The sequence below is a fragment of the Kogia breviceps genome, chromosome 13, assembly GCF_026419965.1.
Source record: "Kogia breviceps isolate mKogBre1 chromosome 13, mKogBre1 haplotype 1, whole genome shotgun sequence".
Lineage (NCBI taxonomy): Eukaryota > Metazoa > Chordata > Mammalia > Artiodactyla > Physeteridae > Kogia > Kogia breviceps.
The window spans coordinates 80365912-80391273 of record NC_081322.1 but is presented as its reverse complement, the minus strand read 5'-3'; the positions used below and the strand labels follow the sequence as shown (position 1 = coordinate 80391273).

Here is a 25362-nt window from a genome sequence, read left to right as displayed (position 1 = left end):
TCATAGGATTGTTATGGATTAAATGAATGCCTCATCTTAGTGGGCACTCAATACAATTTTGATATAAGTAATCAATTAAAGTATCATCCCCATGCCTTGGGCACTTTTGGTAATTAAGGATTGTTCATGAGACTGCTAATCTGGAAAGAGGTGCAGGAGAAAAGTAATGTTGTTCCTTTGGAGCACTAGAAAATCCCCAGTGCTATGGAAACATTGGGACTTTCTCCACCTCATCAGACTACTGTTGGACATGTGGAGTTGCTTTCTCTCTTATTGTGGTTGCATTTTCTTGTGATTGTGCATAAAACTTAGTTTTTATCATGTACAGTTTATCAATATCTTTTTAATTTAATGCTTTTTACACCTTAGTTTTAAAATAATTGGCCAAAACTAAGAATTTTTCCTACATTTTCTTCTGGATGTTTTATCTGGATGTGGAATCTAAAAAAAAACAACAACAACAAAACAAAAGTGAACTCGTAGATGCAGAGAACAGATTGGTGACTGCCAGAGGCTGGGGGTTGGGCTTGGGTGAACTGGGTGAAGTTAGTCAAAAGGTACAAACTTCCAGTTATAAAATAAGTCCTGGGCATGTAATGTAGAGCATGCTGACTGCAGTTAATACTGTACTGTATATGTTAAAGTTGCTAAGAGAGTGAATCTGAAAAGTGCTCAGCACAAGAAGAAAAATGTGTAAGCGTGTGGTGATAGTTTCACAGTGTATACATGTATCTAATTATTATGTTGTGCCCTGGAATCTAACATAATGTTATATGTTCATTGTATCTCAGTTTTTTAAAAAGTTGAATACTAATTGAGTTGAAAGCTTATTTCCTGAATAATGTACAAATTCTTAGAATCATAAGCAACATAAGTTGATTTTCAAAGTGGTTTTCAAAGTTCAGTTGACCCTAGAACAACACGCATTTGAACTGCAGTGGTCCACTTATACACATTTTTTTTTTCAGTAAATACATGCAGTACTACACGATCCGAGGTTAGTTGAATCTGAGGTTGAACAAATACAGAGGGCTGATTATGGGACTTGAGTATCTGTGAATTTAGGTATTCTCAGCAGGTCCTAGAACCAATCCCCTGCAGATACCAAGGGATGATTGTAAATGGGAAGGAGAAAAATAAAATCCCCCTCCAATTCTCCAAGTGTTGATTAAGTAGAGACCTTAATTTGGTAGTTAGAGTGCCTCCTCGTTGGTTTGCTCCAGGTGAGCCAAATTATAAACTGCCAGAACTTGCTCTCCTCTTGTTCTACACATTCCATGACAAAACAAAAACAACAGTGAAAGGCAGAAGTCTCACTTTGATCTTCTTTTTGCACAAGGAGAGGAACATGAACCTTGAAAATCTACAAATCTACAGTTTGGAGTAAAATATTACAGTAAATCCCCATGAATCACTAGGTAATATTAGTTCCTTACAATGAGCAGAAAAATTATGAAGGTATCTCTAAAATATTTTCAGTAAGGAAACTTGTTTAGACACTAATCTTAGATCATTTTAACTCTAAATTCTCAAAATGGAGTCAATATAATTTGCTTCCACCTTACCCCATATAAGTGCATGAAATTTTAGCACTTAAATTTAATGCATGTTTTTAGAGTCACAGTACTTTGAGAAATTTTTTTTTAAAATGCCAAAACCCAAACTAAGAATTTCTCCTGTCTTCTAGAAGTTTTGTAGTTTTAACTTTTACATGTAGGCCTATGACACATTTTGAGTTAACTTTTGTATATATTGTGATGTAAGGGTAAAGTTGGTTTTTTTGCACCATTTGTTGAGAATATTATCTTTTCCTCATTGAGTTGCCTTGTTACTGTTGTCAAAAATCAATTAGCTTTATGTGTGTTGGTCCATATCTGGACTTCCAATTCTGTTTTATTGATCTATAGGTCTGTCTTTTCACCAGTACCAGTCTATGTTGATTACTGTAGCTTTATAGTAAGACTTGAGAGCAGGTCATGTAAGTCTTCCAACCCAGTTCTTCTTTTTCAAAATTGTTTTTGCTATTCTAGATCCTTTGCATTTCCAAATACTTTTAAAATCATATTGGCAATTTCCACTTAAAAAAAAAAGCCGCATGTGATTGCAGTTGGATTAAAACTAGATCACTTTAGGGAGAACTGGCATCTTAATAGTATATAGTCTTCTGATCCATGAACGTGATTTATTGCTCCATTTATTAGGTTTTCTCTAATTTCTCATGGCCATGTTTTATAGTTCTTAGTAGATGAGTCTTGCACACCTTTTGTCAGATTTACCCTTAACTATTTCATATTCTTTGATACTATTGTACCTGGTATTGGTTTTTAATTTTTTTTTTTTTTTTTTGGATGGTACACGGGCCTCTCACTGCTGTGGCCTCTCCCTTTGCGGAGCACAGGCTCCGGACGCGCAGGCTCAGCGGCCATGGCTCACGTGCCCAGCTCCTCTGCGGCATGTGGGATCTTCCCAGACCGGGGCACGAACCCGTGTCCCCTGCATCTGCAGGCGGATTCTCAACCACTGCGCCACCAGGGAAGCCCTGGTTTTTAATTTTAACTCAGTTGTTTGTTGTTACTATGTAGAAATACCATTTATTTTTAGATATTGACTTTGTATCTACAGCCTTGCTGTACTCACTTATTAGTAGCTGTTTTGTAGATTTCCTTAGTATTGTCAGCATACATTAATATTTCATCTGCAAATAAAGACAGTTTCACCTCCTCCATTCCAATCTATTTGTCACTATTTTTCTTCATCTTGCACTAAGGCCTCCAGTACAGTGTTTAACGGAAGTGGTAGGAGTAAACATCCTTGTCTATCTCGGGTCTTAGGGGAAAAGCATTCAGACTCTTACCATTGAGTACAATGTTAGTTGGAGGTTTTTCCTGGATCTCCTTTTTCCGGCTGAAGAAGGTCCCTTCTGTTCCTAGTTTGCTGAGAAGTTTTTTTGTTTGTTTTAAATAATGAATGGATATTGGATTTGCAAGAATATTCTGAGTTTTTGAGATAATCGTATGGTTCTCTTTTTTAATTAATATAGCGAATTATATTGATTTTTCTAATGGTAAATAAACCATCTGTAGAATCTGGAATGATGTCACCTCTCATTCCTGATGTTGGTAATTGGCATATCTCTCTTTACTGATCAGTCTGGCTACAGAGTAATCAACTTTATTGATCTTAAACAAACAAAAACAGCTTTGGAATCACTGATTTTTCTCTATTGTTTTCTTATTTCATAGATTTCTGCTCTGAAATTTTTGTTCCTCTTGCTTTGGGTTTAATTTGTTCTTTCTATAGTTTAAGGTGGAAACTAAAGTCATTGATTTGAAGCCTTTCTTATTTTCTTATAGGTGTTAGTCCAATAAATTTCCCTCTCAGTACACCTTTAGGAGAATCCCACAAATTTTGATATGTTGTTTTCATTTTCATTACATTCCGAATACTTTCTAATTTCCTTTTCCTTTTTAATATTTTTTGAGATATTAAAGAAAAACTTTAGCTCAGATTTCCCTTATAGTTTCTTATTTGACTTGTGGATTATTTAGAAGTGTGTCATTTAGTTTGCAAATTTGGGGGCTTTTCAGATCTTTCTGTTATTAATTTCTAGTTTAATTCCATTGTAATCAGAGAACATACTTTGCATGAGTTGAATCATTTTTTATTAATTCAGACTTGTTTATGGCATATGGAATATGATCTGTTTTGGTAAATGTTTCTTGAAAAGAATATGCATTCTGCTGTTGTTGGATGCAGCATAAATTTCAATTAGGTCAGTTGACATTACAAGTCTTCTATCTCCTTAGTGATTTTCTGTCTACTTGTTCAATCATTTATTGAGAGAAAGGTATTGAAATCTTGTACTCTAACTGCAGATTTGTCTGTCTCTCCTTGCAGTCCTATCAGTTTTTGTTTCACCTATTTTTAAATACCATTTTTAGGTGTGTAAACATTTAGGATTGTTATATCTTTGTTATGGATTGGCTTCTTTATCATTTTGAAATGAACTTCCTGGTCCCTGGTGATATTCTTTCCTCTGAAATCTACATTGTCTGATATTAATATAGCCATTCCATCTTTCTTTTGATTAGTATTAGAATGGTATATCTTTTCCATTCTTTTTACCTATTTCTGTTTTTATATTTTAAGTGTGTTTCTCATAGGCAAGTGTGTAGTGGGTCTTGCATTTTTCTCACCACGCTGGCCATCTCTGCCTTATGTATTAGTTTTCTATTGCTGCTGTAACAAATTACCACAAATTCAGTAGGTTAACATGACAAATTTTTCTCTTACAGTTCCGGGGGTTAGAAGTCTAAAAGCAAGGCCAGCAGGGCTATATTCTGCTGGAGGCTTCAGGGGTGAATGTTTCCTTGCCTTTTTCAGCTTCTAGAGGCCACCTGCCATCATTAGCTCACGTACCTCTCGCTTCTACATCTCTGCTATTGCCTCTAATCCTCCTGCCTCTCATCGCCTTTGTGATTACATTGGGCCCACTTGGATAATTTAGGCTTATTTCCCCATCTCAAGATCTTTAATCACATCCACCAAGTTTAATCACATCCACCTGTTTCCATGTAACATAACATAGTCACAGGTTCCAGGGATTAGGATGTGTATCTTTGTGGGGCCAGTAGTCAGTCTACTGCAGTTTATTATCTATAGCTCTGTATTTTATTATTTGAGTGGTTTATTGAAGGTGTATAGTATACATCTGTCTTTAACATATCCCAGTCTGTCTTCAAGTAATTACGTATACCGCTTCATGTATAGCATACAGATCTTACAGTAGTGTACTTGCATCTCTTCCTGCCAGGCCTTTGTGCTGTTGTTGCCATATTTCTCCATATGTTATAAAGTTCACAATACAATGTTATTTTTTTGTTTTAAAAGTCAATTCTATATTAAGAGACTTAAATAATAAGCAAAAGTTCTTACATATTAACCCACGTGGTTACTATTTTGATTGCTCTTCTTCCATATTTCTATTTAGTATCATTTTCTTTCTACCTGAAAAACTTCCTTTAGCATTTCTTGTACTGTGGATCTCCTGGTGATAAATGTTTTTTAGTATGTCTGAAAAAGTGTTTTATTTTGCATTGTGTTTAAAAAACATAGTGTCAGGTTTTTGGGTTTTTTCAGTGCTCTTAAGATGTTGCTCTGCTATTTTCTTACTTGTGTTGTTTCTGACAAGAAATCTGCTGTCATTCTTATCTTTGCTTCTGTCTTTTTTCTCTGGCTGTTTTTAAGATTTTTTTCTTTATCACTGGTTTTGAGCATTTTCATCATGATGTGCCTTGGTGTCATTTTCTTCATGTTTCTTGCCCATGGGACAGTGAGAGCTTCTTGGATCTGCAGGTTTTCCTGCACTTCCTGTTGTCCAGTGTCTGAATATTATTGCCTCAACTATTTTGTCCTTTTTTCGTTTAAGGCAAAAGAATGTATCTGGTCTCCTATATTTCATCTTGACCAGAGTAAGAAGCTCTAGGATTCTTCCTAACCGTTAAGTTATGTGTTTATTTCATGGAATTTTGGAGATAGTAAGGCATTGATTATTGTTAGTATTACCTCTGGGATTTTATAGTAGGTAAATAGAGTGATTATCTCTTACTTGATAGGCAAAGTAGAGAGTTCATGGCATTGAAAATCAAATAGGCTGATGTTCAAATATCATATATGTCACTTACTAGCTTTGTGACCCTGAGCTTGCCTTTGAATCTTTTAGCTTCAGCTTTCTCATCTGCAGCTTGGGAATGATAGTTACCTTTCGTGGTTATTACAAGATAGATAGAAATTTGTGTGAAGAGCCTGGCCTATTGCCAGTAGTCAATAAATGGTTGCTATTATAATTATTCTCCTTCCCTGTCATCTTGTAAATGGACATATAAAGTAATCTAGTCATCCTGACAAAAGGAGCTGTTTTTAATCAGAGGTAGTAGAATTTTGAAATTCTTTCATTGCTAGCAAATTTTAAATAAGGAGGACTTTCTGTTGTGATAATTACGTACTTTCCACATGTAAGTTACTTGATATAGAATATAACCATAGTTAAGCATAACATAGACAACACTCAACCAATTAGCAAAAGGTGACTTACAGCCAAAGTGATTTCCTAGTCCACTGTAAGTTCTAAGTACAGAGATCAATGCTAGAAGCAGACCCACTGACAAGAGCAAGAAGTAACAATTATTACTGTGGCAGAAAAGCTATAAAGAGCAAATATAAAACTGAAAAAAGCACAGCACTAAGGGATCATAACCATTGAGGCCATTGCTCTACAGGCAGCAGTGACCCAAGTCATCAAGAAAAGGGTGAAATTGGGTGCATTGTTCTTGGGTTAGGAAGAGAATTGTGCAATACAGTTTAGAAAGATTTCCATCTGTATGTTTCTGTTTAAGAAAAGTTAACACTTAAAGGAGTTACATTGGTTGAATAGAAAATTTATTAAATCAAACATCTAATTCCTTGATGAGTCTGAGTGAGTGAGTTTCTGCTGTACATGTTCTGGCCCTGTTTAAAAAGCAAAGCAGGCTGACTTTTTGAAATCATGCTGTAATCTTCACCCTTAGAAAAGTTATTTGTAACATTATCTTAAATTCCTTTTGAATAATAGCATTAGTCTTTTCTGTGTGTTCTATATAATAAAAAAACTGTTTCACCTATTGTGTTTCATACTGTAGAGTCATTATCATAGAGTTTGCCTAACAGTTTTGTCCAGCCCTTATTTCAACAGTGTTTGGGTTCCTACTTTGTGGCAAGTTAGAAAGAAAGTAATATCACTGGGCTGGGTAATGAATCTTTAGCCCACTGTACAGTGTTGGCTGCCATGAGCCCCTCACCATGAGAAGGTGGCATAAAACATACAAAATGGCTATTTCATACAGTTTTTTGTTCTCAAAGAATTGGTAATTGGGCATAAGTACCTTATAATTGGGTATAAGTTCTTTCCTCATCAAATTAGATCACCAGCAAACTATCTAGTTAGACCATAGCTACTTGCCCCCCACACAAAGCATTCACTAAGACCTTGACTTGGTAAGAGGAGAGAGATTTTTAGGTGACCATGTGAAGAATACTTCAGCATTTGTTTTCTCACTTTTATTAAAGGCATTCTCTGTTTGTTCCTTGTACCCTGTACAAAACTTAATACCAGAAAAACACATGATCTCCTGGAAACTGGGTATACTTACTTCCAATACTGAGTGAAAATGATATAATTCAGTACGTCAGCTGTGAGATCTGACATCTCCAGGATTGTTACGATGTAAAGCTCTCACGATTTACATACATGTTTCTCCTATCGTGGTTTGGCTTGCTTTCTTCTTTTACAGTCTTATTTAAGGAATATTTGTTACTCAAAGCTTACTCATGCCTCATTTTGGAAGAATATAGGATTGGAAACTAAAATAAAAATGATAGAATAACTTGAGTGTCTGTCTAAATACCCATTTGGCGGTAATCAAGCGTGTGCATTCATAGTCAGCCGTGCCTTTGAGCACATTATGAGACGACACCTCCAGTGTTTTGAAGTGTTACTCCTGAAGGGTTGTAATGGTGACCTTTCCCACCCCTTCGTCGTTCGTCAGGTATCGTTATGATAATGAAAACATTTTCCTCGGTTAGTTAGAAGGTCTTTCTCTGTCACTGCTGACTATCATCAGGTGTTGAAATGGCTGCTGTCTGTCATCACACTGTCATTTCAGTTTGTGTAGCATTTTTCTTTTTTTGCCTCCATAATTGCTTCAGGGCCTTCCCATGACACTGAACGCCAGCCTTCATTCCTTCTGCAGTAGGGAGTGAGAAAGGGGAAGATTCAGCCACAGACTGGTCCTGGGAAAGGTAGGCCTTTTAAAGAATAGGACGACTTGCTGTTTCACTGACTGACACTTAAGCCTGAAGGGGAATCCAAAAAAAAAAGAGCAACTTTAAACTTAGGAAAGGAAGGTGAATGTGTATTATATCAGGTTTCTGGTATGCAGCTGTGTGTGTCAGTGTGGAAAAAATTAACATTTCAAACTTGGTTGAGTTATCAGAGCATGTAAATTAATGCCAAAAAGCCAAATTTACATTGTTTTAATCTTAATTACTGACTACTTCATTACTTTCTAGATATTGACATTGTGAAACATAAGCTTTTAGTTCTGCCTCTTCGTTTTTGGTATGCTTATTTGTTTTAATTATGTGAAGCATAATTACGGAAAAAATTTTAAGTTCTTCATTGATGGTAAATGCTATCATTAAATACACAGTTTTTATACAGTAAGAACCTGTCCCATAGAGAGCTATCTCCTTTTTTATTTTTATGGTATATTGAGGTGAGAGCTATCTCCTTTTTTATTTTTATGGTATATTGAGGTTATTATATTTTCTAAGATTAATTGTCTGGAACTCATCAGATTAAGTTTTAGCAAATCATGGTAACTTAAAATAATCCATAAGTACATTAGTATCAGAGGTACACAGTTATTTTTGCTAAACTACCATGGCTAAATGTATCAAAGTAGATGATTCCCAGACTTAAAATGTTTAGCCTCTAATTAGTATATGCATTTCAGCTATGCATTTCTCAAATTCTAATTGATTTATCAGTGAAATAAATCTTTTCAAGTTTCTGGACCCTACACATTTTGGGAGCCCCAAATCTCACAGGCTAGGAGAGTTTTCCAGCTTCACAGAAAACTGAATGCCATTTGAGCATTCACTTATTCATTCACTTATCAAATATATATGAAGCACCTACTATGTACTATTGCAGCTGCAGGGGATATTAAGGCAGATAAGAAACAGGTGCCCTTAAGGGGCCTATGTTGTCGCAGGGAAAAGAAACTTAAATATACATAATTGTAATACACAGTGCTCTAAAGAAGCATGTGCAGGGCACGTTGTTGACCCAAAGGTGTGAGTGATCTACAACTGGGTGCCCTGGTCCATCTCTCCTCTCTGGCTTCTGTGGTGGTGCTTTCGTCCTTCCTCAGTTGCCTGAGTTAGTGAAGAGGAGGGTTAGGAGAATTAGTTAGCTGTAATTGAGCTAGAGAAAGAAGGTCCAATGGATGCTCAGGGCAAAAGTTCCTTGAATTGGAGCCAAGGTTCTCTGAGCTCCCTGAGCTGAGATTTAATGTGGGAAGAGGGTTACCTCTTCCTTTGTAACCTACTTTAGATGTGTTTGTTTTCATTGATTTTAGTCACTCTTGCATGTTGAGCTTTTTATAAGCTTAGGGATTGCATCTGGTTTTCTTGTTGTTGTTGTTTGTTTTGGGTTTTTTTTTTTTTTTTTTTTTTTTTTTTTCGGTACGCGGGCCTCTCACTGCTGTGGCCTCTCCCGTTGCGGAGCACAGGCTCCGGACGCGCAGGCTCAGCGTCCACGGCTCACGGGCCCAGCCGCTCCGCGGCACGTGGGATCTTCCCAGACCGGGGCACGAACCCGTGTCCCCTGCGTCGGCAGGCGGACTCTCAACCACAGTGCCACCGGGGAATCCCTGTTGTTTGTTTTTTAACTAAGGACTTCAAGAATCAAGTTTTGTGTTGGGTCCAGGGCACTTAACACAATGCAAATTTATAGATGGCTTAGCTGTAAGGCTCTTTTTAGTCAGGTGCCAGCGCTTCAGTATTGTAAGCATTTCTTAAGATGTGATGCAAAGGTGGATGAGATGGAGGGGAAAAAAAAAAAGAAGATAAAGGAAAGAGTACTTTTTTCCTTTATTTTTCTTTTTTACTTAGAAAAACTGAAGGAAGAGGAAGGAAAGCAAATAGTGGAAGGTAGAAATAGGTTGGGAGGTAGCTTTTGTTAAAACATGCAGGGTAATTCATTAGGTTGAAAGTGCCTGTGGATCAGAAGTACTTTAGGGGTACTCTGGTCAAGGGAGTGATTCAGAGTGCCATGTACAGCTTGGCGATGACACATGACTTTCTGCTTGTTTGACTCTAGTCGATTAAGTTAAAAATCTTGCTAATATGTAGAATCCTTTGTGTATTATACTTAGACTACAAAGATTTAGTTGAATTAAGTCCATCTTTCCTATGATTTGCTCCTAATTAATTCTCAGTATTTCATTATAATGTCCTTAGTCTCTAATTTATTTTTCATCAATAATTTTTAATTGAACTATAGTTGGCTTACAATGTTGTTAATTTCTGTTGTACGGCAAACTGATTCAGTTATGCATATATATACATTCTTTTTATAATATTATTTTCCATTATGGTTTATCATAGGATATTGAATATAGTTCTCTGTGCTACACAGTAGGACCTTGTTGTTTATCCATCTTATATATAATCGTTTGAATCTGCTAATCCCAAACTCCCAATCCTTCCATTCCCCCACTCCACCTTCCTCCCTTGGCAACCACCAGTCTGTTCTCTATATCCGTGATTCTGTTTGTTTCAGGATAGGTTCAGGGCTTCCCTGGTGGCGCAGTGGTTGGGGGTCCGCCTGCCGATGCAGGGGACGCGGGTTCGTGGCCCGGTTCGGGAAGATCCCACGTGCCGTGGAGCGGCTGGGCCCGTGAGCCATGGCCGCTGAGCCTGCGCGTCCGGAGCCTGTGCTCCGCAACGGGAGAGACCACAACAGTGAGAGGCCCGCGTACTGAAAAAAAAAAAAAAAAAAGAAGAAGAAGATAGGTTCATTTGTGTCATATTTTAGATTCTACATGTGTTATCATATGGTACTTGTCTTTCTCTTTCTGACTTCACTTAGTGTGATAATCTCTAGTTGCATCAGTGTTGCTGCAAATGGCGTTATTTCGTTCTTTTTTGTGGCTGAGTATAGTATTCCATTCTATACATGTACCACATCTTCTTTATCCATTCATCTGTCGATGGACATTTAGGTGGTTTCCATGTCTTGGCTATTGTGAATAGTGCCACTGTGAACATTAGGGTGCATGTATCTTTTTGAATTATAGTTTTGTCTGTATATATGCTCAGGAGTGGGATTGCTGGGTCGTATGGTAGTTCTATTTTTAGTTTTCTAAGGAACCTCCATACTGTTTTCCACAGTGAGTGCACCAACTTACATTCCCACCAACAGTGTAGGAGGGTTCCCTTTTCTCTACACCCTCTCCAGCATTTGTTATTTGTAGGCTTTTTAATGATGGCCATTCTGACCGGTGTGAGGTGGTACCTCATTGCAGATTTGATTTGCATTTCTCTAATGATTAGCAGTGTTGAACATCTTTTCACGTGCCTATTGGCCATCTGTATGTGTTCTTTGGAGAAATGTCTATTTAAGTCTTCTGCCCATTTTTTGATTGGGTTTTTTGTTGTTGCTGTTGAGTTGTATAAGCTGTTTGTATATTTTGGAATTTAAACCCTTGTGGGTCACATCGTTTGCAAATATTTTCTCCCATTCTGTAGGTTGTATTTTTGTTTTGTTTATGGTTTCCTCTGCTGTGCAAAAGCTTGTAAGTTTGATTAGGTCACATTTGTTTATTTTTGTTTTTATTTCTGTTGCCTTGGGAAACTGCTTAGTCTGTAATTTAAAAAGACAGGTAAAAGTTGAGTCTTTGCTAAATCTGTACAGAAATACAAGTCATTCTGAGGGTCAGGATTAAGATAATGTATTATTTGTGATGTTATAAGCTATTATACTATTATCTGCCACTATCCCCAGTCATTCTTATGTGTTGAAAGTCAAACACCACAGTTGCCTGTTGCAGTGGACACAACATGCTATTAGTTCATTAATGATCATTCTTAGTCTGGCTTTTCAGATTTATTTAATGATGCACAGACTTGAAGAAAAAAAATTAGTTCTACTCTTCTCCAAAGTGTTTGAGCTCATTTTATTGACCTTTTTGTAAACTAGATGCTTTCTGATGCAGCACCTGGAAAACTGAGAATTGTCCATGGAGATGTCTTGACATTTAAGATAGAGAGGGTTTTTCCAGAAAGTCTCAAAAGACAGTGGGAGGATGGTAAGTGACTTTGGGTTTTCTTATTTTCTTTTGTAATTATTTAGATCGCAAATATTTGTTATTTATTATACGATATAAATGTTTATTATATATTTATATTAAAAATAAATGAATTGAATTACACAGGTAATGCTCATTGCAATTTTTTTCTGCTTTTCCACTTTGTTCCAAAGTAAGATAAAGTAATTTGATTTTATAATTCTAATTTATTTACCCAATATTTTTCAGATATTTTGGGTTCTGTTCAAATAAACTTTCCATTTTTATGATACCATATAAGGATGGAATGAACTATAAAGTGTTACTTTTTCCAAGTGGTGAAAAAAGAAGTGTTTTAGTGAACCAACCTGTACCCACACCTTTCTAACTTTATTTCCATTGTCTTTCACATTCAATGACTAACCAAGGCGCTTTTCATTCACAGACAGTGTTTACTGGGTACCTGCCATGTGCCAGCTCCTTGGAATACATAGATAAATGGAGTGTGTTTCTTGCCCGTAAAACCCCTCAGAACACCTGGAGGAGCGATTCTGGCATGCCCCCATGGCTTGCCCCCCTTGTCTCTGGCCGCTGCACGCCAGGCTTCTTCAGAGATGCCGGCGCTGCCCGTCTCCCCCTGTCAACCCACTGTCCTCTTCTCGGCACCAACCCTCAGGTTTCTGCCTGTCCAGCCCATCACAGACGCAGTGACAACCGACCTAACTGCCTGCTTCAAACCATCTCAAGTTCCCTGGCATTAATCTGTTACTCTTTTCTAGACTATTTCTCTGCTCCTGTCTTCCCTGGTACCAGGCCCTCCTATTCCTCCTTTACATTGTTGGGAGCTTTCTCTAACTATTCTTTGCTGGTGGTTATTTTTCCACCCACATCTTACATGTTTCTGAGATGGGGGCAAGGGGTGGAATCTGCTGTGCTCGTGCAGCAGGTTTGCCTGGATTACTCCTCCCCTGTGGTTTCATTTACCTTGTATACGCTGCACACACTTAATCTTCACGTCCAGCCTGTATCCCCTGCCTCGGTATCTGACAGCTTCATCTGGGTGCCCCATAGGAACTTTGACCTCATCATGTCCAAAGCAAATGATCTTTTTGCTCAAACCAGTTCTTTTTTATATTTTTCCTAAGCCAAAACCTGAAGACTTTGACTGACTGAATAGTAATTAAGTAGGATTTTTTTTTCCTTGATAATTCCAAGCAGATTGTGAGAAAACATTGCTTCTGAAGAATAAATGGACTGGAAAATACTTAGCCGTATCTTTTTGTATATTTTTGTTGGATGCTGTTAATACCCAGTTTGATTTTACTCTTAGCTAAAATTGTATTCAGAATATATTGATGAGATAATCATTCCAGGTTTTTTTTTTATGCCAACCAGATCCTCCAAATGTACATATTATTGGAAATCTGCCTTTTAGTGTATCAACTCCACTGATTATCAAATGGCTTGAAAATGTTTCTCATAGAAATGGACCTTTTGCTTATGGCAGAACCCAGATGACTTTGACTTTTCAAAAGGAAGTGGCAGAGGTAAGTTTTAACTTTTTCTGGCTATTTTATCATGTGATCAAATTACCAAACAAAACAAAAAGAATGTGATAATTTGGAGTTGAGAAAGGGAAGGGGACTGCATGTCCTATTATTCAATAGATAGACTTTGATTCCGCTAAGCCTGCTGGGCATTCCCATGGCTGGAGTGTTTCAAGTTTGTCTCTCTAGAAGATAAACCCTCAGGGTAGATGAGAGCAGTTTTTGAAGTGCAGAGGTTTAAGGAGGGTAGACTATAAGCATTTTTTTTAAAATTTCATTATGACATATAAATACAAAAGAGTATATAATGTATATGCATGGCTTTGTGTATGTATGGCTTAATAAAAAGAACATATGAATCGCTACCACCCAAGTCAAGTTAATAATTAAATTACAAACATCTTTGACACCCTCTTGTATACCTCATTCTGATTACATCTCTTGTCCCCCACCTGCTACCAAGATAATCTATACCATGAGTTTGCGAATTATTATTCCCTGCATAGTTTATCGCAGAATTAATGTAGAATTAATGTAGAATTAATGTAATATAGAATTAATTAATGTAGAATTAATATACTTTAGTTTTGTCCATTTTTTAACTTTATACAAGTGGGTTCATACAACGTGTATTCTTTGTATTCTTTTTATCCTGATCTGCTCATGTTCATAGCTGTAGTTTATTTGTACAGCTATTTACTACCCACTCTTTGACTATTTATCTGTCAGATTTATCTGTCCATTTTCCTGTTTGGGGACGCTGCATTAGTTTCAGTGTTTCATTATCACAAACAAAACTGTCATGAACGTTCCTATCTTGATGTCAACTGGTGCGCACGTAGGCAAGATTTCTTTAGGGTATAAACCTGAAAGTGGCAATGCTGGATCATTCTGCAGCTTTAAATATACCACTCTTTTCTGCAGTGTCTAATCCGTTGTTAATTTTACTCAGTTTATTTTTCATTTCAGATATTGTATTTTTATCTCTAAAAGTTTCATTTGAGTCTTATTATATCTTCCCTTTCCCATTATGTTCATGCTTTTCTTGGCATCCTGATGCATATGTATAATATTTGTAATAGCTATTTTAAGATCTTTGCCTACTAATATCATTACCTCTGTCATTTCTGTACTGTTTTACCAGTTGACTTTGCCCACCCTCTTTGCTATGGGTCCCATTTTTCCACTTCTTTACAAGCCTGATAATTTTTGACAAGATAATGGATATTCTGAGGTTTTTGTTTTTTTTAATGTTGGGGATGCTTCTGGCATCTAGTGGAGAGAGGTTAGGGATGCTGATAAACATCCTTCAGTGCACAGGACAGTCCCCCACAGCAAAGAATTACTCAGCACTAACCAGCCCAAAATGTCAATAACGCCATAGTTGGAAAAACTTTGTTTTAGATTATTTGGCTATAAAATCCATCACAAAAATGTAGGACCGGGCTTCCCTGGTGGCGCAGTGGTTGAGAATCCGCCTGCCGATGCAGGGGACGCGGGTTCGTGCCCCGGTCCGGGAAGATCCCACATACCGCGGAGCAGCTGGGCCCGTGAGCCATGGCCGCTGCGCCTGCGCGTCCGGAGCCTGTGCTCCGCAACGGGAGAGGCCACAGCAGTGAGAGGCCCGCGTACGGCAAAAAAAAAAAAAAAAAGGTCCTACCTTTTTTTGTTGTTAGAAACTCTGAGATGACATCCTCTTTTCCCTAAGGGCCTAGTCATCTCCTCCTCGTGACTCTTAATTCTCTTCTGTTGGTTTGAATTGAGGCCATGCTAATAGTTTTTGTTTTCTCAACTTTGGGATTTGTCCTTGGTTTTTTTTTTTCTCAGCTGACATGATTATTATGGTATTTCTGTTCTTCAGTAACACAATAGAACTGCAAAATACTATGTACTCTGATTCTTTGGAGGGAAAGAGCAAAGGAACAGGCTGAAGAGGTGGGGTAACATTTTCATTGACTCAGTGTCAGTTGTGCTTATTAATAATAGTGTTGCTTCCACTTAACCGTATGCAATTATTTTTCTTTAACAAAAAGTTGATTTTAGTTAAATTTTACATTAAGAGTTTATATTGAGTCTGTAATTAATGGAATGATTTAGAAGTGTAGATAACACTGTTCCTCTGACTGATTTTTGCAAGTGAAAGTTTCAATGGGAGACTAAGCAGCATTCTCTTATATCACCTCTGTTTGTTCTTGACACTGTCATATTTGTAATTTTGTATTGAGCCACAGAAAGCACTTTTAAACATTTGCTTGGCTTGGCTTTGTGAGTTACAGAACAGAAATGAGCGCGTTCCTCTTAAGACTACAGGGTGTAAATTTAAGAATTCGGCTCACACATTACGAGGCATGTAGACAGTTTAAAGTTACAGCTCATAAAATAGAATCAGACTGTGTAGCAATAAATGAGGCCTTAACAAATCTCATCTAACCTCATAGATGATGAAACTGAGGTTCCAGGTAGTTTAATGTCTTCCAAAGGTTGTGGAGCTAGTTACAGGGAAAGCTGAACTTGAACACAGGTCATATGTTTTCTGCTGAAGTCACGATGTTCACGTTCTTTCTGTGACTGGACCTATGGTCTTTTCTTTCTGGGTCCAGCATCAGCCTCTTCATCTCCTGCCATCTCCAGGGGACCCTGGCTGGTTAATGGTCACATTCCTGGCAGGGAGGGAATCACCTCTCCATTAATTATCTAGTTCTCATCATCCCTGGTGTTTGGCTGTGCAGCTTCTCAAGTATAAGCCTAATTTTTCTATTTGTACTTAAAATTATTTTAGATAAATAGGAAAATAAATAACACTGTCCTTGTGAATTCTTTGACCCGTTGTTTTTCTTATATTGAATCAGAATTTTTTAAAAGCTCAAGGGTTAAGAGTTTTTCTTTTTACTGAAAAATTACCTGGTTTGATTCCCTGGGCTTTTGCTTTTCAAATCTATCCTGTGATGGAGTTTGAATTTTCATAGCTTTACTTGTAATACATCTATCAGAGAAACATCAATTCATGTTTGAATGGTTGATTGACTGTTTAACTCTTATGCTAGCGTTTAATGAAATCTTTTTGCAGAGCTTTCTGGTTTGTGGCTTGAATTTTTCCTTAATAAATTAGGGACAGGTATGTGTGCTGCTTTTTTCTAAGTTATAAGATATGATTCACATATTTTCACCTTCACAGCCTGTGTGTATTTGCTACAAAGATTGGATGGGTTACATTGGATAGGTGTCCATGAGGACACCTCTTCTCCCGGCAGAACTGGATACATAGCACTCTAGGTGAAATAGATTGTACTTAAAAGTGTCTTTATAGCAAATTAGCTTACCATCCATGCTGCCCTGGTTTGCTTTTTGGTTAAAGTGATTTTTAAATTCCCTTCAGTGGGAACACACCTTTCAGATGTAAAGTAAAATACTGGAAGAAAATCCAGGATGAGATAATTTTTTAAGTCTGGGCATTTCTTTTGGTTTATTTTCTAATTTTGTGATTATGTTCATGGTGCATTTTAGTTTTATACAACTGCTTTGAGTTGTGCCAGTTTGCACAATGCATTTTAAGAATTTTGAATCTTATGCCAGTGGTAAAGTTCCTTTTTTCTTTATAAAGAACTAGAAATATTTTTGACCATTTGATCCATAAGCTTATTCTTTAACTTAAATCTATACTTCAGTTATTTGTCTTTGTTTTTGATATTTGCATGAGAATATGTACAGTTCTTGGCTTTACATTTTAGAAAAGAATTTATTTTGTTATATATACTGTAGCAACTCATCACATGTCTTGAATTTGACTTCCCAGTAATTTTAACTGTCCAAATACAGACAAGAGCCAGGTAATCTAAAGTAAAAAGGGTTGAGATGAGGGATGGCTTCTAAGTAACAAAATATGCTACAAAATCTACGGTTAATTTTGCCCATAGGAAATTTTCTCAGCATCTCAGATTAAAGCCTATTTTAAAATCTTACCTAAGGCAAAGCTTTTTACAAGCCAGATTATGTGGTGTTCATGCCCACAGCTGGTTAGAAGCAGCAAAGTAAAAGGGACTATTAGAATCTGACACGTGACAGGGAAGCAGGAAAGAGAAACACCCAGCACAGTAAATATATTGGGTTGGCCAAAAGATTCCTTCGGTTTTTAAGTAAAAATAAAAGACACATTTTTCATTTTTACCAAGAACTTTATTGAACAATGTACTCCACTACCTTCTCCCATTTTTCAGGCAACTTCACAATTCCATCTTCCCAAAACTTGTTATCTTTTTTTAAAAATTTTTTAAACATCTTTGAGTATAACTGTTTTACAATAGTGTGTTAGTTTCTCCTTTACAACGAAGTGAATCAGTTATACATATACATATGTTCCCATATCTCTTCCCTCTTGCGTCACCCTCCCTCCCACCCTCCCTATCCCACCCCTCTAGATGGTCACAAAGCACAGAGGTGAACTCCCTGTGCTATGCGGCAGCTTCCCACTAGCTATCTAATTTACTTTTGGTAGTGTGTATATGTCCCTGCCACTCTCTCACATCATCACAGCTTACCCTTCCCCCTCCCCATATCCTCAAGTCCATGCTCTAGTAGGTCTGTGTTTTATTCCAGTCCTACCACTAATCTCTTCATGACATTTTTTTTCTTAGATTCCATATATATGTGTTAGTATACGGTATTTGTTTTTCTCCTTCTGACTTACTTCACTCTGTATGACAGACTCCAGGTCTATCCACCTCATTACAAATAACTCAGTTTCATTTCTTTTTATGGCTGAGTAATATTCCATTGTATATATGTGCCACATCTTTATCCATTCATCTGTCGATGGACACTTAGGTTGCTTCCATGTCCTGGCTATCGTAAATAGAGCTGCAATAAACATTTTGGTACATCACTCTTTTTGAATTACGGTTTTCTCAGGGTATATGCCTAGTAGTGGGATTGCGGGGTCATATGGTAGTTCTATTTGTAGTTTTTTAAGGAACCTCCATACTGTTCTCCATAATGGCTGTATCAATTTACATTCCCACCAGCAGTGCAAGAGAGTTCGCTTTTCTCCACACCCTCTCCAGCATTTATTGTTTCTAGAGTTTTTGATGATGGCCAATCTGACCGGTGTTAGGTGATATCTCCTTGTAGTTTTGATTTGCATTTCTCTAATGATTAATGATGTTGAGCATTCTTTCATGTGTTTGTTGGCGATCTGTATATCTTCTTTGGAGAAATGTCTATTCAGTTCTTCTGCCCATTTTTGGATTGGGTTGTTTGTTTTTTTGTTATTGAGCTGCATGAGTTGCTTATAAATTTTGGATATTAATCCTTTGTCAGTTGCTTCATTTGCAAATATTTTCTCCCATTCTGAGGGTTGTCTTTTAGTCTTGTTTATGGTATCCTTTGCTGTGCAAAAGCTTTTAAGTTTCATTAGATCCCATTTGTTTATTTTTGTTTTTATTTCCATTTCTCTAGGAGATGGGTCAAAAAGGATCTTGCTGTGGTTTATGTCATAGAGTGTTCTGCCTATGTTTTCCTCTAAGAATTTGATAGTGTCTGGCCTTACATTTAGGTCTTTAACCCATTTTGAGTTTATTTTTGTGTGTGGTGTTATGGAGTGTTCTAATTTCATACTTCTACAGGTAGCTGTCCAGTTTTCCCAGCACCACTTATTGAATAGGCTGTCTTTTCTCCACTGTATATCCTTCCCTCCTTTATCAAAGATAAGGTGACCATATGTGTGTGGGTTTATCTCTGGGCTTTCTATCCTGTTCCATTGATCTATATTTCTGTTTTTGTGCCAGTACCATACTGTCTTGATTACTGTGGCCTTGTAGTAGAGTCTGAAGTCAGGGAGCCTGATTCCTCCAGCTCCATTTTTCGTTCTCAAGATTGCTTTGGCTATTCGGGGTCTTTTGTGTTTCCATACAAATTGTGAAATTTTTTGTTCTAGTTCTATAAAAAATGCCAGTGGTAATTTGATAGGGATTGCATTGAATCTGTAGATTGCTTTGGGTAATAGAGTCATTTTCACAATGTTGATTCTTCCAATCCAAGAACATGGTATATTTCTCCACCTATTTGTATCATCTTTAATTTCTTTCATCAGTGTCTTACAGTTTTCTTCATACAAGTCTTTTGTCTCCTTAGGTAGGTTTATTCCTAGATATTTTATTCTTTTTGTTGCAATGGTAAATGGGAGTGTTTTCTTAATTTCCCTCTCGGATTTTTCATCGTTAGTGTATAAGAATGCAAGAGATTTCTGTGCATTAATTTTGTATCCTGCTACTTTACCAAATTCATTGATTAGTTCTAGTAGTTTTCTGGTAGCATCCTTAGTATTCTCTATGTATAGTATCATGCCATCTGCAAACAGTGACAGCTTTACTTCTTCTTTTCCTATTTGGATTCCTTTTATTTCTTTATTTTCTCTGATTGCTGTGGCTAGAACTTCCAAAACTAGGTTGAATAAGAGTGGTGAGAGTGGGCAACCTTGTCTTGTTCCTGATCTTAGTGGAAATGGTTTCAGTTTTTCACCATTGAGAACAATGCTGGCTGTGGGTTTGTCATATATGGCCTTTATTATATTGAGGAAAGTTCCCTCTATGCCTACTTTCTGCAGGGTTTTTATCATAAATGGGTGTTGAATTTTGTCAAAAGCTTTCTCTGCATCTATTGAGATGATCATATGGTTTTTCTCCTTCAGTTTGTTGATATGGTGTATCACATTGATTGATTTGCGTATATTGAAGAATCCTTGCATTCCTGGAATAAACCCCACTTGATCATAGTGTATGATCCTTTTAATGTGCTGCTGGATTCTGTTTGCTAGTATTTTGTTGAGGATTTTTGCATCTGTGTTCATCAGTGATATTGGCCTGTAGTTTTCTTTCTTTGTGATGTCTTTGTCTGGTTTTGGTATCAGGGTGATGGTGGCCTCATAGAATGAGTTTGGGAGCGTTCCTCCCTCTGCTATCTTTTGGAAGAGTTTGAGAAGGATAGGTATTAGCTCTTCTCTAAATGTTTGATAGAATTCACCTGTGAAGCCATCTGGTCCTGGGCTTTTGTTTGTTGGAAGATTTTGAATCACAGTTTCAATTTCAGTGCTTGTGATTGGTCTGTTCATATTTTCTATTTCTTCCTGGTTCAGTCTTGGCAGGTTGTGCATTTCTAAGAATTTGTCCATTTCTTCCAGGTTGTCCATTTTATTGGCATAGAGTTGCTTGTAGTAATCTCTAATAATCTTTTGTATTTCTTCAGAGTCAGTTGTTACATCTCCTTTTTCGTTTCTAATTCTATTGATTTGAGTCTTCTCCCTTTTTTTCTTGATGAGTCTGGCTAATGGTTTATCAATTTTATTTATCTTCTCAAAGAACCAGCTTTTACTTTTATTGATCTTTGCTATTGTTTCCTTCATTTCTTTTTCATTTATTTCTGATCTGATCTTTATGATTTCTTTCCTTCTGCTAAATTTGGTTTTTTTTTGTTCTTCTCTAATTGCTTTAGGTGCAAAGTTAGGTTGTTTATTCGAGATGCTTCCTGTTTCTTAAGGTATGATTGTATTGCTATAAACTTCCCTCTTAGAACTGCTTTTGCTGTATCCCATAGGTTTTGGGTCGTTGTGTCTCCATTGTCATTTGTTTCTAAGTACTTTTTGATTTCCTCTTTGATTTCTTCAGTGATCACTTTGTTATTAAGTAGTGTATTGTTTAGCCTCCATGTGTTTGTATTTTTTACAGATCTTTTCCTGTAATTGATATCTAGTCTCATAGCGTTGTGGTCAGAAAAGATACTTGATACAATTTCAATTTTCTTAAATTTGCCAAGGCTAGATTTGTGACCCAAGATATGATTTATCCTGGAGAATGTTCCATGGGCACTTGAGAAAAATGTGTATTCTTGTTGTTTTTGGATGGAATGTCCTATAAATATCAAGTAAATCCATCTTGTATAATGTATCATTTAAAGCTTGTGTTTCCTTATTTATTTTTATTTTGGATGATCTGTCCATTGGTGACAGTGGGGTGTTAAAGTCCCCTACTATGATTGTGTTACTGTCGATTTCCCCTTTTATGGCTGTTAGTATTTGCCTTATGTATTGAGGTGCTCCTATGTTGGGTGCATAAATGTTTACTATTGTTATTATATCTTCTTCATGGATCGATCCCTTGATCATTATGTAGTGTCCTTCTTTGTCTCTTGTAATAGTTTTTATTTTAAAGTCTATTTTGTCTGATATGAGAATTGCTACTCCAGCTTTCTTCTGATTTCCATTTGCATGGAATATCTTTTTCCATCCCCTCACTTTCAGTCTGTAAGTGTCCCTAGGTCTGAAGTGGGTCTCTTGTAGACAGCATATATATGGGTCCTGTTTTTGTATCCATTCAGCCAGTCTGTGTCTTTTGGTGGGAGCATTTAATCCATTTACATTTAAGGTAATTATTGATATGTGCGTTCCTATTACCATTTACTTAATTGTTTCGGGTTGTTCTTGTCAGTCTTTTCCTTCTCTTATGTTTCTTGCTTAGAGAAGTTCCTTTAGCATTTGCTGTAAAGCTGGTTTGGTGGTGCTGAACTCTCTCAGCTTTTGCCTGTCTGTAAAGGTTTTAATTTCTCCATCAAATCTGAATGAGATCCTTGCTGGGTAGAGTAATCTTGGTTGTAGGTTTTTTTCCTTCATCACTTTAAGTATGTCCTGCCACTCCCTTCTGGCTTGTAGAGTTTCTGCTGAAAGATCAGCTGTTAACCTTATGGGGATTCCCTTGTGTGTTATTTGTTGTTTTTCCCTTGCTGCTTTTAATATGTTTTCTTTGTATTTAATTTTTGACAGTTTGATTATTATGTGTCTTGGTGTGTTTATCCTTGGGTTTATCCTGTATGGGACTCTCTGTGCTTCCTGGACTTGATTGACTATTTCCTTTCCTATATTAGGGAAGTTTTCAACTATAATCTCTTCAAATATTTTCTCAGTCCCTTTCTTTTTCTCTTCTTCTTCTGGGACCCCTATAATTCGAATGTTGGTGCGTTTAATGTTGTCCCAGAGGTCTCTGAGACTGTCCTCAGTTCTTTTCATTCTTTTTTCTTTATTCTGCTCTGCAGTAGTTACTTTCCACTATTTTATCTTCCAGGTCACTTATCCGTCCTTCTGCCTCAGTTATTCTGCTACTGATCCCGTCTAGAGTATTTTTCATTTCATTTATTGTGTTGCTCATCGTTACTTGCTTCCTCTTTATTTCTTCTAAGTCCTTGTTAACTGTTTTTTGCAATTTGTCTATTCTATTTCCAAGATTTTGAATCATCTTTACTATCATTATTCTGAATTCTCTTTCAGGTAGACTGGCTATTACCTCTTCATTTGTTAGGTCTGGTGTGTTTTTATCTTGCTCCTTCATCTGCTGTGTGTTTTTCTGTCTTCTCATTTTGCTTATCTTACTGTGTTTGGGGTCTCCTTTTTGCAGGCTGCAGGTTCGTAGTTCCCTCTGTTTTTGGTGGCTGTTCCCAGTGGCTAAGGTTGGTTCAGTGGGTTGAGCAGGTTTCCTGGTTGGGGGGACTAGTGCCTCTGTTCTGGTGGATGAGGCTGGATCTTGTCTTTCTGGTGGGCAGGTCCACGTCTGGTGGTGTGTAGGGGGATGTTGGTAGCCTTATTATGATTTTAGGCAGCCTCTCTGCTAACGGATGGGGCTGTAGACCTGTCTTGCTCTTTGTTGGGTATAGGGTGTCCGACACTGTTCGTTGCTGGTCCTTGAGTGAAGCTGGGTCTTGGTGTTTGAGATGGAGATCTCTGGGAGATTTTTGCCGTTTGATATTACGTGGAGCTGGGAGGTCTCTTGTGGACCAGTGTCCTGAGGTTGGTTCTCCCACCTCAGAGACACAGCCTTGACACCTGGCTGGAGTGCCAAGAGCCTTTAATCCACACGGCTCAAAATAAAAGGGAGAAAAAAATAGAAAGGCAAGAAAGGAAGGAAGGAGGAAGGGAGGGAGGAAGGAAGGAAGGGAGGAAGGAAGGAGGGAATAAAGAAAGGAAAGGAGGGAGGAAGAAAGGAAAGGAGGAAGGAAGGAGGGAATGAAGGAGGGAAATAGGAAAGAAAGGAGGGAAGAGGGCTTCCCTGGTGGCACAGTGGTTGAGAATCTGCCTGCCAATGCAGGGGACACGGGTTCGAGCCCTGGTCCGGGAAGATCCCACATGCTGAGGAGCAACTAGGCCCGTAAGCCACAACTACTGAGCCTGCATGTCTGGAGCCTGTGCTCCACAACAAGAGAGGCCACGATAGTGAGAGGCCCGTGCACTGCGATGAAGAGTGGCCCCCACTTGCCGCAACTGGAGAAAGCCCTCGCACAGAAACGAAGATCCAACACAACCATAAATAAATAAATAAATAAATAAATTTAAAAAAAAAAAAAAAAAAAAGGAGGGAAGAAAGGAAGAAAGGGGAGAAGACAAAATAAAGTAGGGTAAAATACAGTTATTAAAATAAAAAAATAATTATTAAGAAGAAAAATTTCTATTAAAGAAAAGAAAACAAAAACGGGTTGGTCTAACCCTAGGACAAATGGTGAAAATAAAGCTATACAGACAAAATCTCACACAGCAGCACTCACATACACACTCACAAAAAGAAAAAAGGGGGAAATAATAGTATATCTTGCTCCCAAAGTCCACCTCCTCAACCTGGGATATTTCGCTGTCTATTCAGGTTTTCCACAGATACAGGGCACTTCAAGTTGACTGTGGAGCTTTAACCCGCTGCTTCTGAGGCTGCTGGGAGAGACCTCCCCCTCTCTTTGTTCGCACAGCTCCTGGGGTTCAGCTTTGGACTTGGCCCCGCCTCTGTACGTAGGTCGTCCGAGGGTGTCTGCCCTTCGCTCAGCTGCACAGGCTCCCGGGAGGGCCGGTGTGGAGAGTGACCTGTGCTCGTACACAGGCCTCTTGGTGGCGGCATTAGCAACCCTAGCGTCCCACACCCGTCTCTGCTGTCCGTGCCGACAGCCGCAGCTCGCGCCCGTTTTTGGAGCTCCTTTACGAGGTGCCCTTAATCCCCTCTCCTCGCGCCCCAGGAAGCAAAGAGGCAAGAAAAAGTCTCTTGTCTCTTCGGTAGGTCCGCGCCTGTTTCTGGAGCTCCTTTAAGCCGCGCGCTTAAACCCCTCTCCTCGCGCCCCAGGAGGCAAAGAGGGAAGAAAAGGTCTCTTGCCTCTGTGGCAGCTCCAGACTTCTCCCGAACTCCCTCCCGGCCAGCCGTGGCGCACTACACCTTCAGGCTGTTTTCACTCTGCCAACTCCAGACCTTTCCCTGGGATCCGCCCGAGGCTCAGTTCCCAGCCCCGCCCTCCCCGGCGGCTGAGCAGACAAGGCTCTCGGGCTGGTGAGCGCCGGTCGGCACCGATCCTCTGCAGAATCTCTCCGCTTTGCCCTCCGCACCCTGTTGCTGCGCTCTCCTCCGCGGCTCCGAAGCTTCCCCCTCCGCCACCCGCAGTCTCCGCCCGCGAAGGGGCTTCTAGTGTGTGGGAACCTTTCCTCCTTCACAGCTCCCTCCCACTGGTGCAGGTCCCATCCCTATTCTTTTGTCTCTGTTTCTTTTTTCTTTTGCCCTACCCAGGTACGTGGGGAGTTTCTTGCCTTTTGGGAGGTGTGAGGTCTTCTGCCAGCGTTCTGTGGGTGTTTTTTTTTTTTTGGTTTTTTTTTTTTGTGTGTGTGTGTTACGCGGGCCTCTCACTGTTGTGGCCCCCCCCGTCGCGGGGCACAGGCTCCGGACGCGCAGGCTCAGCGGCCATGGCTCACGGGCCCAGCCGCTCCGCGGCATGTGGGATCCTCCCGTACCGGGGCACGAACCCGTATCCCCTGCATCGGCAGGCGGACTCCCAACCACTGCGCCACCAGGGAAGCCCCTGTGGGTGTTTTATAGGAGCAGTTCCACGTGTAGATGTATTTCTGATGTATCTGTGGGGAGGAA

General features: G+C 38.6%; 1 protein-coding gene across 1 annotated transcript in view; it reads left to right on the top strand.

Moving 5' to 3' along the window:
- The window catches only part of TFB1M (transcription factor B1, mitochondrial), a 68843-nt gene that overhangs the window by 5875 nt on the left and 37606 nt on the right, over positions 1-25362 (top strand). Inside the window, exons 3-4 of the mRNA XM_059083735.2 lie at positions 11804-11912; positions 13287-13438. Of these exons, the coding sequence (XP_058939718.1) occupies positions 11804-11912; positions 13287-13438 (261 nt within the window). The remainder of the gene's footprint in view (positions 1-11803; positions 11913-13286; positions 13439-25362) is intronic.